General features: G+C 39.7%; 2 protein-coding genes across 2 annotated transcripts; one reads left to right on the forward strand and one right to left on the reverse strand.

Moving 5' to 3' along the window:
- Window positions 1–624: 624 nt before the first annotated feature.
- LOC306764810 (clustered mitochondria protein homolog) lies at window positions 625–11,329 on the forward strand. The gene is made up of 28 exons (XM_079252074.1): window positions 625–682; window positions 1,980–2,089; window positions 2,178–2,349; window positions 2,839–2,976; window positions 3,069–3,223; window positions 3,320–3,474; window positions 3,645–3,767; window positions 3,861–3,993; window positions 4,082–4,174; window positions 4,277–4,443; window positions 4,578–4,757; window positions 4,862–5,299; window positions 5,383–5,456; window positions 5,553–5,657; window positions 5,764–5,864; window positions 5,952–6,104; window positions 6,200–6,262; window positions 6,361–6,593; window positions 7,012–7,096; window positions 7,250–7,403; window positions 7,516–7,655; window positions 8,374–8,454; window positions 8,544–8,669; window positions 8,805–8,914; window positions 8,994–9,087; window positions 9,178–9,303; window positions 9,396–9,469; window positions 9,572–11,329. The coding sequence occupies exons 1-28, from the start codon at window positions 634–636 to the stop codon at window positions 10,119–10,121; spliced, it is 4,182 nt and encodes a 1,393-aa protein (XP_079108200.1). The 5' UTR covers window positions 625–633; the 3' UTR covers window positions 10,122–11,329.
- Window positions 11,330–12,197: 868 nt separating this feature from the next.
- On the reverse strand, window positions 12,198–13,729 carry srrd (SRR1 domain containing; the record flags this gene model as incomplete). Its single annotated transcript, XM_079251670.1, has 6 exons — window positions 12,198–12,441; window positions 12,530–12,681; window positions 12,959–13,057; window positions 13,139–13,329; window positions 13,420–13,460; window positions 13,584–13,729. The coding sequence occupies 6 exons, from the start codon at window positions 13,727–13,729 to the stop codon at window positions 12,198–12,200; spliced, it is 873 nt and encodes a 290-aa protein (XP_079107796.1).
- Between the last annotated feature and the right edge of the window lie 129 nt (window positions 13,730–13,858).

Here is a 13,858-nt window from a genome sequence, read left to right on the forward strand (position 1 = left end):
GAGTTTAGTTTTTGTTTTTCGGTGAAAATGGTGGGATATGCATTCCAATCATATCAAACAAAGCTTTTATAATATTATCTAAAACAGAAAAATATACTTTTTTCATCATGATTGACGGTAAAGTAATATTTGATTGCACCCACTTGGACGTGCTTGGCCTTAGAGTAGAGGGAAATGTGTAGGTTGGAAAATAATGGAAATTAATATCACATAGTATAATAACAAAAACAGAATGTTTCGTTGTCGAACTGGGTCAAAACTTTGCTGCTGTGTATGTTCAATTCTCATGCCTACTCCAAGGCTTATGGGGGAGGAGTGAGTGAAGCTACAATTTAGACACACCCAGTCCAGCAAAGTTAGCAGTCAGCTTGTGTAGAGCAATAAGAGGGAGTGGCTTTTTTTTTCTTCCAAAGTGAGACGAGATAAGCCAAGTTTGCCTTGTAAAGAGGGGCAGGAGTCACAATCCTGAACAGGCAACCATTCACTTTCACTCTGCTGGGCTCTCAAACAGGCCAGTTGTGCACATTTCCACTCCCTCTCTCCTTCTGCTTCACTGTGCTCCAACAATCTGAAGCCAGACTTTGCAAGGAAGCAACTTCCAACACAAAAAACACAACCTTTCAAATCAGAGCCATGAAGGATAAAGTAAAGAAAGCAGGGGGAAGGAATCAAGTCAAGACGGGTGAGAAATGTAATGAGTAGTTGCATGTTTATCTCTTCTTCCTTCTCTTTTGTCTGGTGCTTTTCTTACTGGAGAATGTGTGGAGGGAGGGTGGGAGATTTGGCACCGCACTGCTGCTGTGAATATGACTCATGCTAGCTTTATTTTCTCTTGGAGAATCTCGTGTGCATTTTTATCATTTTTATGGTGGATTTTTTACTCCTGGAATAAGGATTGTGATTAAAAGAGAGAGAGAGAGAGAGAGAGAGAAAAGTGACTTTATATCTACATTATGTTATTACTACACGCTGCTTTAGCCACACTTAAAAAGGCCTCCACCTTTCTCAACAGCAGCCACTCCCCCCTCTACAGAGCAGAATGATTGACTATATGCAGAATTTGTGTTGGCTCCTGTCCACATTAGATTATCCTTAGGTGTTTTCATATAAGATCTGCTGACATAGTGTTATGACTGACAGGTTTGTTATTTTATAAACAAATATTTTTCTGCTATTACTATAGAATATAATGCTGTATAGTAATAACTCTTGACTCCTAACTCTTGCTTGTGAGATTATAGCACAACTCAGCTTCAGACACTGATGCCAAAGCAAACTTGTAAAGTTTGACAACAGTGCTGTTTTCTGTTGTTATAAACCAGCAACTCTTGAAAAGAACAAGCAAAGGCTTTAGCTTGGAGAGGTGGGGTGTTTCTCCAACCAATCACAAGCATCTGGTTTTTCTTTTTTTGGGGGGGGGGGGAGGGGGGTACTTTCCAGTATTAAGGTTGTCCAAGACTGACAGCAGGAACTGAGATTCTTCTGTAAAACGATCATCTGTCATCAGACATAGCCTGCACGCATCCTAACAAACAAGCTGCAGAATTTGAGGTTTGTGCTGTTTACACATGCCAGCGCTGGGTGTAGTTTTTTCTCTCACCCTGAGATGACATTTGCTGATAGGCAAATTCAGCAGGTTTAGTCATCTTTCAGTTTGTTGAACACGCTGAGTCCTGCTTTACCTCTAGTTCAGCAAGTATGTGTCAAAGAGTAACCACACCCTACTTTCCTTTTCTTGGCCTTCTTTTTTTTTTCTTTTAATTTCACTCTTATCCCCCAAGCACTCTCTCACACAAATAGATAAGTGTTTTTTGAAAATAAAATTATACAATAAATCATTCATTGTGAAATAAAATTATACAATAAATCATTCATTCTTTGGTTGCTTTCTAGGAATTTATAAGATCACCTTGAACTGAAAATTGTAAGGTTCTGTTATTCCCATTTTATTTAGCTTCTCAAATGTCTCCCTGATACAGATGTAATCTGCCTGAATGGTGCCAATGAGGCTGTTGGTATTAAGGGAGATGAGGACATATCATTCCCTGTAAAAATCCAGGGTGCAGGGTTAGAGTCATTTGAACTTCAGGTACAAAGCCAACAATTGTATCTTGATATACAATTTCCATCAGTTCTGCACATTTATATAAGGGCATTACTTGGGTTATAATTTGCAGGTGCGTGGATTTTGGCTTGTTCAGGATGCAATAATGAATCTGCTTTCGAGGAATGAGGTGCGTCCACGCTCTAGCCTGTCCTTGTCACTGGCTGGTACAACTCTGGATCCCCTTGCTGAGCTGCAAAGCCTCAAGGGACTTAAAGCAGGAGCCATCATTCGCCTGGTGGAAGGTAGATTCATTTTATTTATTCATTTATTTGTTTAATTTTTTCCCACGTTGTTTTATATTTGTGACTACAAACTGTGACTGTGTACTCCAGTGGCGTTGAAGCAGTTTTGGTCATTTTGTCACACTTGGTATAAGTAGATGGATTTCTGTTTTATCGCCTACACACACAGACAGACAGACACACACACTGACACACAACACTTAGGTCTTGTGTGGTTCATGTAAACAGATGACTCAAATTTTTGTATAAATGGGCTCTATAGTCACAGAGTATTAGCATTTTTACCTAACCATCATTATGAAAATTTTGTTTATAAACTTTCGCCCTTACTTACTATACCTGGCTAATAGGCTGAAGTGTTTGTCCTGTGCATTCTGTGCCAACAGAGTTTTTCATTTTCACAAGTTCATTAGACCTTTCCCACATTACTGTGACTTTCATAAAGAGGCTCAGTCTAAATTTCATGTTAACCAATGCATGTCTGTCTAGAGCCTTACACCTTCCACTCGGCCAGGGTCCATCTGGCTCGCGTCGTGGAGCTGCTGAGAGCATGTGGACCCCAGGATGCACTGAGAGAAGGACGTTCACCAAGTGTACTGGAGATACTTACGCATACACAAACTCCTGGTAAACACACTAGTTATGGACTCAAATAGGAGGACAACAAAAAGACATAATAGCATCTAATTCATTGTGAAATCTTTGTACATCTGTGGCAGACTCAACCTCTCCTAATGGGAAGAGCCTGAAGCGCTCTACAAGCAACACAAAAGCAGAATCCCCCTGCCAGGATGGAGCTCCACCTGAGTACCTTCTCCCTGGTTCCTCAGAGAGACCACTCATGGCCCTTCTGCCACACAGCACACAACCGGTGGTGTGTAAATACTAAGAATCTGGTATGAGTAATGAGCTAGTTTAACCAGACTCACACACACACTTACCTTCTTTTTCTATATTCATGCCTTGTCAGCCCCCCAGTTACCTGAGGGACTTGTCCCTGAGCTGTTGGAACCCACCTCCAGGACACAGGAAAATGCAGGGAGACTTCATGTACATCACAGTGTTGACAATGGAGGGCCGACACCTTGACATCACGTCCTGCCCTAAAGGTTTCTTCCTCAATAGGTGAAGAAATTCCGAATATTTTGACAAAACTACTCTCTCAAAAACATTAAGCAGCAATAATAACAACAATGATAATTTCTATTTATTTTCCATTATTTGACAAAGTAATTTATTGAGCTGCTATATGAAAACATAAAAAAAAACAACTTCTTCCTCTTTGTCCTCTTCAGGTCTACAGAAGATACTTTTGATCCTCGTCCTGCACCGTCTTCCCCAGTTTGTCACTGTTTAACTGACCTGCTCTGTCACGTCAGCCCTGCTTTCAAACAAACCTTTACCACACTCAAAAACAGGTACCTTTGCATCAAGTATACTTGAATGCCGTTGTATTTAGTCAGAACCCTTATAGAGTAGTTGCATATTTCCACTTCTCTGTCTTACTTTAGACCTCAGCAGCCACCACTAGAGGCATTGCCCACCCATTACCATACCCTGAGCTGGCTTGGACTTCCCTGTGCCTCTCGAACTCATAAGAACAACTTCTGTCGACTTGGGGTGGATGAACAGGCAGCAACACAGGTAATTTACAAGAAAGCTGTCGCTGGCTGCTGTCTGTTGTATATTGCATGGAAATACATTAGAAGTTGTTCATGTCATTCACGTGCAGATTCCAGACTGGAATGAGGAGTTACAAGCAGCCAGAGATCTTCCACAAGGAAGTCTGGAGGAGAGACTGCAGAGAGAGAGAACTCTGCTACAGGTATGCATTAATGCAATGATTTAGCTTATTTAGAGCAGCCAGATAGTTTAAGACTTTTTCACTTCTTTATTTCCTCATGATCTTTTTTTATTTACACATCAGGTTAACAGTGCATTTGTGAAGACTGTCATGCAGGGGGCAGAGACAGTTATAGATGGATTTGTTGAGCCAGTAAATGGAAACTCAGAGGACCCAGCTTTCCTTTGGAGCGGCCTGTTCATGAGCCAGGGGGCCACAAGTACAGTGTTTGGTGGTGAAAGAGGTCGCAGGTATTAGCAGACAATACACACACAAGCATAAACAAGTATAAAAATATATATATAAGGTCCACAATGTGTACAATGGTTCTATATTGCATTGTCTAAATATTTTTGCTTTATAATTTCTTAAATTCTATTTGCAGGGCTGCTCAGAGGCTCGAGCTTAATTGTGTGCAAGCTTACAGCAATTTAGAGGGCTTGCAGGGGCTGCGCACTGTGCCTACAGCCATTGTAGATTACAGAGGAGTTCGCCTGTCAGCCCAGGGTCTGGCACCTGGTTTGGAAAGCTCAGAGCAGGACCAGGAAGCTACCCCTGCCTCAAGGTATTACATGTGGGCTTATTTTGTAGCCATACTGGTTCCACCATGTCAGACTGTCTGATACTTTATGTTCTTACTGCTAAATGCCTTTGTCTTTCTGTGTTCAGAGGTTTGCTGTACGGGGTGAATGCTGGGCACCAAGAGTCATCCAATCGCAGACAGTTGCTGGCACTCTTGGCTCATGCAGCCAAATCACTTTCTCTCCAGAGACATGTTGTTGTGGCACCCAATGGTCACCATGTACCACTGTTCACCTCAGTGGACGCTCAGGGGCTGCTGGGGGCTGACGGGAGATTTTACTTACTGGATGTATTTAGGAGTTTCCCGGCTGATGCCAACTTCTGTCCAAAGGGGGAGACAGAAAGTCCAACAGACACTGGTGATGAAGAAAATAGCAAAAGCTGCAATGAGGATGAGGAGACAAAGGGCAATGAAACAGACGGCTGGCCAGAAACCTATCTTGCCACCTCTGGGCTTCCAAGGAGCTTTCCACATGGCCTCTGTAGGCTGAGACCAGAGCTGGTGCAGGCGTTTGTCCAACACAAGTGAGTTTAATGTGAAAGAAAGGTTGTTTAAAACTTCTATATTTTTTTAAACAACTTTTACTTATTTATATATCTATTTGAAGACATTACCAGTTCACTCAGTATGTCAAAGAGAAGCTGGACAAAAATGGCGGCTTAGAAGAATGTGCAACGGCTGGTAAGAAGTGTTGCAGTAGTTTTTTCTTTTAATGGTCTCAAAATGATAGTTTGACTTTTTTTAAAAAATTCTGAATAAATATTTTTGTCCTTGCAGTTGATTCTCAAGCCACTGATGTAGTGCGAGCTGCATGCAGAGAAGTTGGCTCAGTTAGCGACATCATCTTTGAGATGCGCTTGAACCCAAATGTTTTCTCTCCAGGTAAATACACAAACTATTTATTCACAATAACAATTTTTCATTTATTCATAAGCACACGCACTGCTGTCTGCTATGAGAGAACATGCCTCTTCTGTTTTTCATTTAGGAATATCTTTTCCTCCTGCCGAAAGTACTTCAACAAAACTGCAAGAAAGATTACTGAGGGAAGCTGCAGCTTTCATCATCACGCACCAGATACCAGACTTTGTGAGTAGCACTACTGTGTTAGTATGCAGTCATGGGCATGTTGTATGTGAGAATTACATTAGTTTACTAGAATTTGTGTGTTTACAGGTGAAGAATTGTCTTCAAACCAATGAAGCACCGATGGACGGAACCTCTCTAAAACAAGCACTACATCAGAGAGGAATTAACCTCCGGTACTTGGGGCATGTGTTCAAGGCCATTACCAAGTCAGAACACAAGGAGCACTTGAGACATATAACAGTATGTTTTATCTAAGAGCACAAAAATGTAAAACTATTCACAATGCAGCTGGTTTATTAATAATTAATTCTGTTAACTGTCTCTATCTTCACCAGAGATCAGTGATTGGAGAAATTTTCGTCCGCTCAGCCAAAAGGGTGTTTAATAGTTTCCTCCAGGTACCTCTTATCTTACTGTTGGGTGGTGGAAAAGCAGCAAGTGTGAGTCCACCTGCTTCGGGAAGAATAAAGAGCAGCATCTGGTTTTGTCTTTACAGGGTGTGGATGTGTCATGTCTCGCTGCGGCTGTCGGTCACTTTCTCAGTTGCCTGTTGGTTCCCCACTTCAGTGCCATTTCAGTTGGAGAGGATACCAAGAAAAAGTCAAGGCGTCGTGGTCGTGGGACAGGCACCGCTGAGAACACACCCTGGAGCATGCTCACAGGGACTGAGCTGTGGAATCTGGTCTGCCAGGATGCTATTGAAACTTATGACATCTCTGACAGTCTAGGGTGAGAACACATAGTTGTTACTTGTTAGTTTGACTTGTTAGTTATACAGTTGTGCAGTGTGAAAACATATTAACCCTTTAAGGTCCTGGTCTACCATTTGGTTGAGGTAAATTTGCAGTGACTGATAAATTTCTTCTTTTTAAAAAAAATGTGAAAACAAACCTGCCTGAGCCATCCCTACTAATTGTTTTATGTATATAAAATCAAAACTAAGTGTTTGTTATAACACTACTGTTTCACATTTCAATCTTTTCACTGTTGTTACATTATTATTAACTTCTTTGTCTTTTAACATCTCAACCATTTGCTAAAAAACATTTATTCTGTTTATTTTTGTCCACAACAAACAGAAAAGATTGTTTAAATGTATGCTTTAAGAGGTTTTTTTTTTTTTTTTTTACATTTTCTTTTCTCATAGCTCTGGTCCAAACCACCTGGTGGACCACTATGGCCTTCAGAAACTCTCACTGCTCAGAGAGTTCTGTTTGAAGACCGGTGTACAGGTAATAGTTTCCTACTGCATGGCTTCAGTGGAATATTAGTCTGTTTGAATCTTATTTTAGACTTGTAAACATATTTTATACTTGGTTATACAGTTATCACATAATTAGCTGCCAGAAAAAAACTTAAAAAGTTTAATTCTGTGTCTAACCCAGTTGAGACTGAGAGACTACTTCCTTGACATCCAAAACAAAGCGCCCATCAGTCCAGATGACATCCTGAACATCTTCCCTGTTGTCAAGCACATTCACATTCCGACTGTGGATGCTTCAAAAGCATATCATGCTGCACAGATTTCCATTCAGAAGGGTAGGCCAACACACGCACACTGATGTGTCTGTGTCTTATGTTTTTGAACAGATATTTGTGATTTCAGAGCTTCTTGTGGTGTAAAAAACAAATGTGTTTGTCCAAATTGCAGGTCTGCTGGATCAGGCCCATGAGCACCTGAAGGAAGCAGTTTACCTCTTTGGGAGGGTGTGTGATGATCTGCACCCTGAGGCCTGTTACTGCCACAGCCTGTTAGCAAAGGTGGCCTTCCTGCAGGGAAAGTCAGCTGAGGTAGGTCCACCCCTCTGCAACCATTCACACTTACTCCACAAGACAGTTATATATATGAATGTGGGAGATAACACCTTCACTATATTGACTTCATTACAATATATAACCACATTGTAATGAGACTTACCGTGATATTCTGGTAATGGTGGTGGCTGAAGGTCAGGAAATAGAGCGGCCATCCACCAAAAGGAAGATCAAGTGGTTTAATCCTCAGCTTTTCCAGTCTAAATATAAAATATTCTTGGGGAAAAATGCTGAAGTGTAGATTGGGTGAAGTAAGAAGTGGTGTGCAAATGTATGAATATTTTGTATGCAAGAAAATGCTTAGAGTAGTAACAAAGCAAGTAAAGTTCTGTATCAATACAGCCTGTGTAATACATACTATATTTGAGGGTGTCATATTTAGTCTTTTTGTTTTATGAAACTGAAACAGATTTTTTTCTGAAAAAACCCATTGAAATATGCTAAACACTGTTATCCCTTTATTCTGACTTCACTCTGTATACAGTTAATTACGTTTGAATTAGTTACACATCAACATCATCAATCTGTTTACATGCCACTGTATAAATAATTGATGAATAGGTTAAATAATACGGATTGCATTATACACCCTAATAATTTTTTTTCACATGATTGTCTTGTCACTGTCTGCCTTCATTTCTCACATGAAGTTAGCTTTTAATCTCTTATTATCACTTTGGCTGCCTCTGTACAGGCTCGCAGTATCCAGCTGAAAGCGGTGGTCATCAGTGAGAGGGTGCTTGGCTTTGACCATCCCGACACTATTCAGCAATATGTGGGTGCAGCTACAGATTGAAATATCTAAAGGACATACTTTTATTAGATATCACAATATGATAAATATTGTTTTTGTGTTATATGTAGGCCCTCTTGGGTGTCTATACGTTTGCTGGAGGGGAAATAGCTTTGGCTCAGAAGTGTTTTCTCAGAGCTCGACTGCTAATGCTAACAGTCCACGGAGAAGATCACCCATACACTGCAACATTGGATGTAAGTTGCAGCAACTGAAATGGTGTTCAATTATATAAAAAGAGCATAAAAAGAAAGAATATAATTTTAAAAAAAAAATACATTCACAATGTCCAGATTTAAAAAATGATAATATCTCTTGTCCTTTCATTATAGAGCTGTCTGGGCCTGGTTCTGAAAGATGATCAGACTGGGCAGTTTCTAAAGAATGCCCTTAGACTTAACACTTCCTTCTTCGGCCCCACAGATCTGCATACAGCTCTCAGGTAAAATATTATTCTTAACTTGCATTGATAGCTTGTATGTGAAGTCAGTTACTTTAATTTTTTTTCTTTCTCTGTGCAGTCAGCACCTGTTGGCCCAGTGGAGGTGCAGCAAGGGTGACTACAGAAGTGCTATGACACATGAGAAAGAGGCCCTGACTGCCTTCACTTCACTGGTTAGTAACCGTGTGAGAGAGATTGACAGAGAAAGCATGATAGACTGATTCTGTGTGAATGACAACTTATAAAACATATTCCTCTGATAGTTTGGAGAGGATCACCCACAAACGAACTGCAGCAAAGAGTTCTTGTGCACCATAACCAAGCAGGCGGTGAAGGTGGAGCGCACTCTCAGACAAGCAGGAGCTGAATGCAATGAGCACACTGTGGAGGTACCGTATGTGCAGCAGCTCATTTACATACATTTAAAAAAAAAAAAAGGAAAGAAAAATTTGTCTGACTTTACCATGCTTTCTATTTTCAGTGTCTGAGTCCAGCATCTGACATCATTCTGGAGCAGATGGTTCTGGTTACAGGGATCAGAAGGCTTACTCAAAGGTAAATATTTATTGTAGAAAAGTTAGAACAAAAACATGAGGAAAAATCCTAATTTGATATCAAGTCTTGCATTAAACTAATGCCTTTAATGCATTTTAATAGTAACAGGTTCCAGGAATATAAGCAGAAACACCTGGAGCGTAAGGCTGCAGCAAGAAAGGAGCTGGGAATTAAACTGATTACAGAGCTCACCACTTTAGACTCTGTTAACGAAGAAGAGAAAAGTTCGGAAAATGCAGCAGGATGTGGGAATGAAACTGAGGATGGAGGAAACAAAGCAGTGGAGAGCAACAGTGTGAGCCACCAGGAGCAGCCAGCAGAAGGCACATCTGTGGAGAGTCCTACAGAGGCTTCAGCTAATCGTCATGTGGTGGAGCCTGCTGACCAAAACAAACATGAGGGTGAAAATGATGTAGACAGTGACAGAGCAGCTTCAAATGTTACAATGAAGACAGGAGATGAAGATGATGAAATGTCAGGATCAGAGGAGAAAAACGGTAAAATAAACGGAGGTGCACACATAACTACCAGCCCATCAGTCCTTAAAAGTAAACTTACCTGGGCTGACATTGTCACTTCAAAACCAGCTGTTGCCAGTGAGAAAGAAAACAAAGCAGTAGATATTGCAGTTAATGGGACTGCTGAACAGTGAATAGTGAAAACATAAATGGCTGTGGAAAAGTTTTCATGAGTCACTGCTGTATGATAAAACTCTTCCAGGATCATAGATGTGATGTGATTCAAAATACAGAATGATACAATTTAAAAAAAGAGGTTAAGTATTACTTTGTGGTGCAGATGTTTCACCATCACAGATGCTGTGAAGAGCTGTTGTGTCGAGCTTTTTTTTTTTTTTTTCTCTCCACACCTTGAACAACAAACATCTTATCTTAGTGCATTTTCCTTTTTAACAACAACTTTGCTGTTTTCACTTTACTGGGCACAATGGAGAAGCACATACTGTAAACAAGATGTGTAAAAGTTCTGAATGTATGTTGTCAAAATTTAGATTTAATAAATGAGCCAATGATAAAAACACTAAATACATATTTATGTCACATGAAATTAAAATTCAGTTGTTCTATGACATTATCAGCAGTCACGTGTAAAAAAAAAAAAAAACAAACCTGAAAAATAATTTATTTTTAGGACTGATTTGTACCCAAACAGAAACCAGAATTGTTACATTAAGATTTCCACCAGCATATTAACATCTGTACCAGAGGAACAGAGCTTGGTCATTTCTGGCATCTGCAGAGCTTTTCCACATCATCATTTTGGCCTGCCGGATCACATTGTTGTTGTTCAAACTATGTTGTATTAATTGCTAATTTCATGAAGTCATATTTTGATAATTGTGTCGAGATGTTTTTGAATCTGAAAGGTGCTAACACAAGATTAATCATACTAATGTATCAATGAAGTCATGGCCAGAAACTGACTTTTTTTTAACACAACATATCAAGGTGTGCCTTATATACCAGCCTTTTAAGTAAAAAAGCTGGAGACGCTTGGATTTATTTCATCATGTATTAAGCTATTATGGATTTGGAAAAAATATCATTTTTAATGTTTTCAAATGTAATGTGAAAAAAAAAACATTTTATGTGGGAAAATCATGTTTTTAATAATCCGCCAATGTCAACTGCCACCACAGCTTTGAGCTATTGCTGGGTTTTAAGTTCCCTTTGGAAAGTGTTTCCTTCAACCCGTCTCCTTTCTAAGCAGACATTAAACCTGGATAACATAAATGGTGTTTTCTGTTAAGGAAACCAATGATAAAAGTCTGCACCTTTCTGGGGTTAAGTCATGGCAGTTCCCCAAATTCCTGTTTGTTAAAGACATGTTTGTATTAGAATTAAACATGATCTTTGTGTGTACAGGTGTTGTTACAGGTGCTTATTCAAAAGTAACCCGAAGTCTTCTTTACAGAGAAAGTAAACAAGTCCAAGTCCAGTTAAAGGTAGTTCAATCTAACCCATGCCTTCCAGTAATATAATAACCCCATTACAATTATTTTTCTTTCAAGCATTCATCTCAACTTTTCGCATTTGTAGACCAACTCTGATGTTGCTGCCAGTTCAGTAATCTTGCTTTTGTGGCAAATATGTTCCTAGTTGGGAAGCAACAATGCTAGATCATCTGACAAAGCAAATATACTCCACTGCATGTCATTCAGTTCTTGATTCATTCAATGAATCAAAGTAAATTAATTCATTTATCAGCAGAAACAGCAATTGATCTCACATTAATGCACTAGTTTTGCAAGCATGTAGACCTACTCACCCTCATGCAATGTGCAGAGCAGTTTCCACTTAAGTCAGCGTTCAGCAGTAAAACCTTAAATCTTAGCTTTGACAGCTTCTCCTCACTTAAATATTCTCTATAATGCAAGATTCAAGCCATTGTAGGTTAGCTTTATACATTTTTAAAAAAAAACTGCAGTGATATAGATATAATTGACAACAAATGCAAAATATGGCAGCTGAAACAAGGACACTTATAATGCCATTTTTTATGAAAATGCTAATAGATACCCTAATTAAAGATACAAGTTTTTAATCCAAGATGGTCCACTATACTTTTACCTGCATAATGAAGCCTTGGAATAAACTTTAAATAATAGGACTAGTTTCTCAGTAGTACAAAATTCTGATGTTTTGAACAGTTAGTTTATTTTAAAAAATTAGAATTTTACAGTCGGCATATAAAAAACATCTACAATGATTTATTTAGTATCTCCATTCTGAGTTTCCTTCAATATAATTTCCAAATTGGGACAGTGCTGGTACTGTGGCTCAGGTGAATCTGACCAACTGGATTGTGGGATGCTGTCAGAAGGAAAGGTGATGAAGGCTGTATCACTGAAGACATCTATTAGATGGGAAGGACAAGGCAGCTGTCTCTCCTTGCACAAATCTACAGCCTTGCTGAGGTATCTGTAGTCTTTCTTGAACTCCCTCTCGATTGTCCTATTGGTGCAACACAGAGAATGTCACCTCATATCTCATCTGCTTGCTCACATGTCATCAATCACCATTGTGAATATCCTGTACAAACCTTTCCCTCATGCTACTGAAGCTGTTCCCGATGATCATAACCTGGGGTAAATGCTGTGCACTCCAGTTCTTCCAAAGTAGGTTGTTATACAGGGCTTTCCCGCAGTGAATCATGTAGAACAGTGTGAGCTTATCAACAAGGCGCTTCCCCTCCTGCACAATACAGTAAGAAAAGTTGCTCTATTGTATGTTATATGCTTTAATTTAATAATTTTTAGACAGCAACCTTTAGACAATATTTAACAAATCTTCTCAACAAACAGCTCTTCAGTGTGTAAATGAATTTTCATTAATAACAAACTTACCTGTATGCAGCTTGGCAGAACTAAATTTTTATATGAAAAAGTATTACCATAATCTGCCCCATATACATGACACAGTGTTACACTTGTCTGATATGATAAAACAGACATAAGCGCGGACAGCTGACCTCATTTTCTTCGAGTACAATGAGACCCAGCTCTCTCAAAACATCCTTTTCTCCACAGGAGAATACAGGATCATAAACAGAGCAGTCCTGGAACGGAATCTAAATGGGGGGGGGGAGACATCATTTTAACAATCAGGATCTCATGAATGTTTTAGCTACAGATTAACCTTATCCTCTGACCTGTCCAGCATCCAGGAGCAGCAGCAACATTGCAAGCTGGTAACGGGCCGAGGCACATGAAGAAAAGGAGCCAAGGCCATAACAAACACATTTTAGCTGTTTCGCCTTGCTCTCTCTGTCCTTCTCCAGCTGGTCTCCACTGATCTCTGGAGGTCTCACTGGGGATGTTAACGTTGATACAAGCACCTGCTCTGAGGACGAGATGGTAGACAAAATCAATTACTCCTCATTCATGCAGATAATTGTTTGCAGTTATAGTTGTCAAGAGAAACAAACCTCACCTTTCCACTCAAGCCAAAAGTCCTCGCATCTTAGCTCAGATCTAAGGAGGCAGTAGTTGCAAAATGTATAATGTTAGACTTGGTTAAGTTAGCAAACAAGCCCGTTGGAAAGGTGTATTTTCACGGGGTGTGCAAGATATTTGGTATGCTGTTCAGTTTCTTACACTGTATCCCTGATCCGTTTGACAAGTTTCCCGACATCGAGTTGCTCAGGAAGGCATGTTGTGGTTGAAAACACTTTAAGTTTAGATTTCCTAGGTCCACCTTTTCGCCTCCGGGCAACCTGCCACTCATCTCCGGTGTCCGACATTTTTGCTAATTTACGGATTTTTTTGTTTACATATAAATGCTGTAAACTCACTTCATCACAAAAATGTTCATTTTACACTGTCGGTAACACGTAGGGCTATTTTGAGCGTAACACAAAGGTTATACTTCC

The sequence above is a fragment of the Telmatherina bonti genome, assembly GCF_933228915.1.
Source record: "Telmatherina bonti genome assembly, chromosome: 13".
Taxonomy (NCBI): Eukaryota; Metazoa; Chordata; class Actinopteri; order Atheriniformes; family Telmatherinidae; genus Telmatherina; species Telmatherina bonti.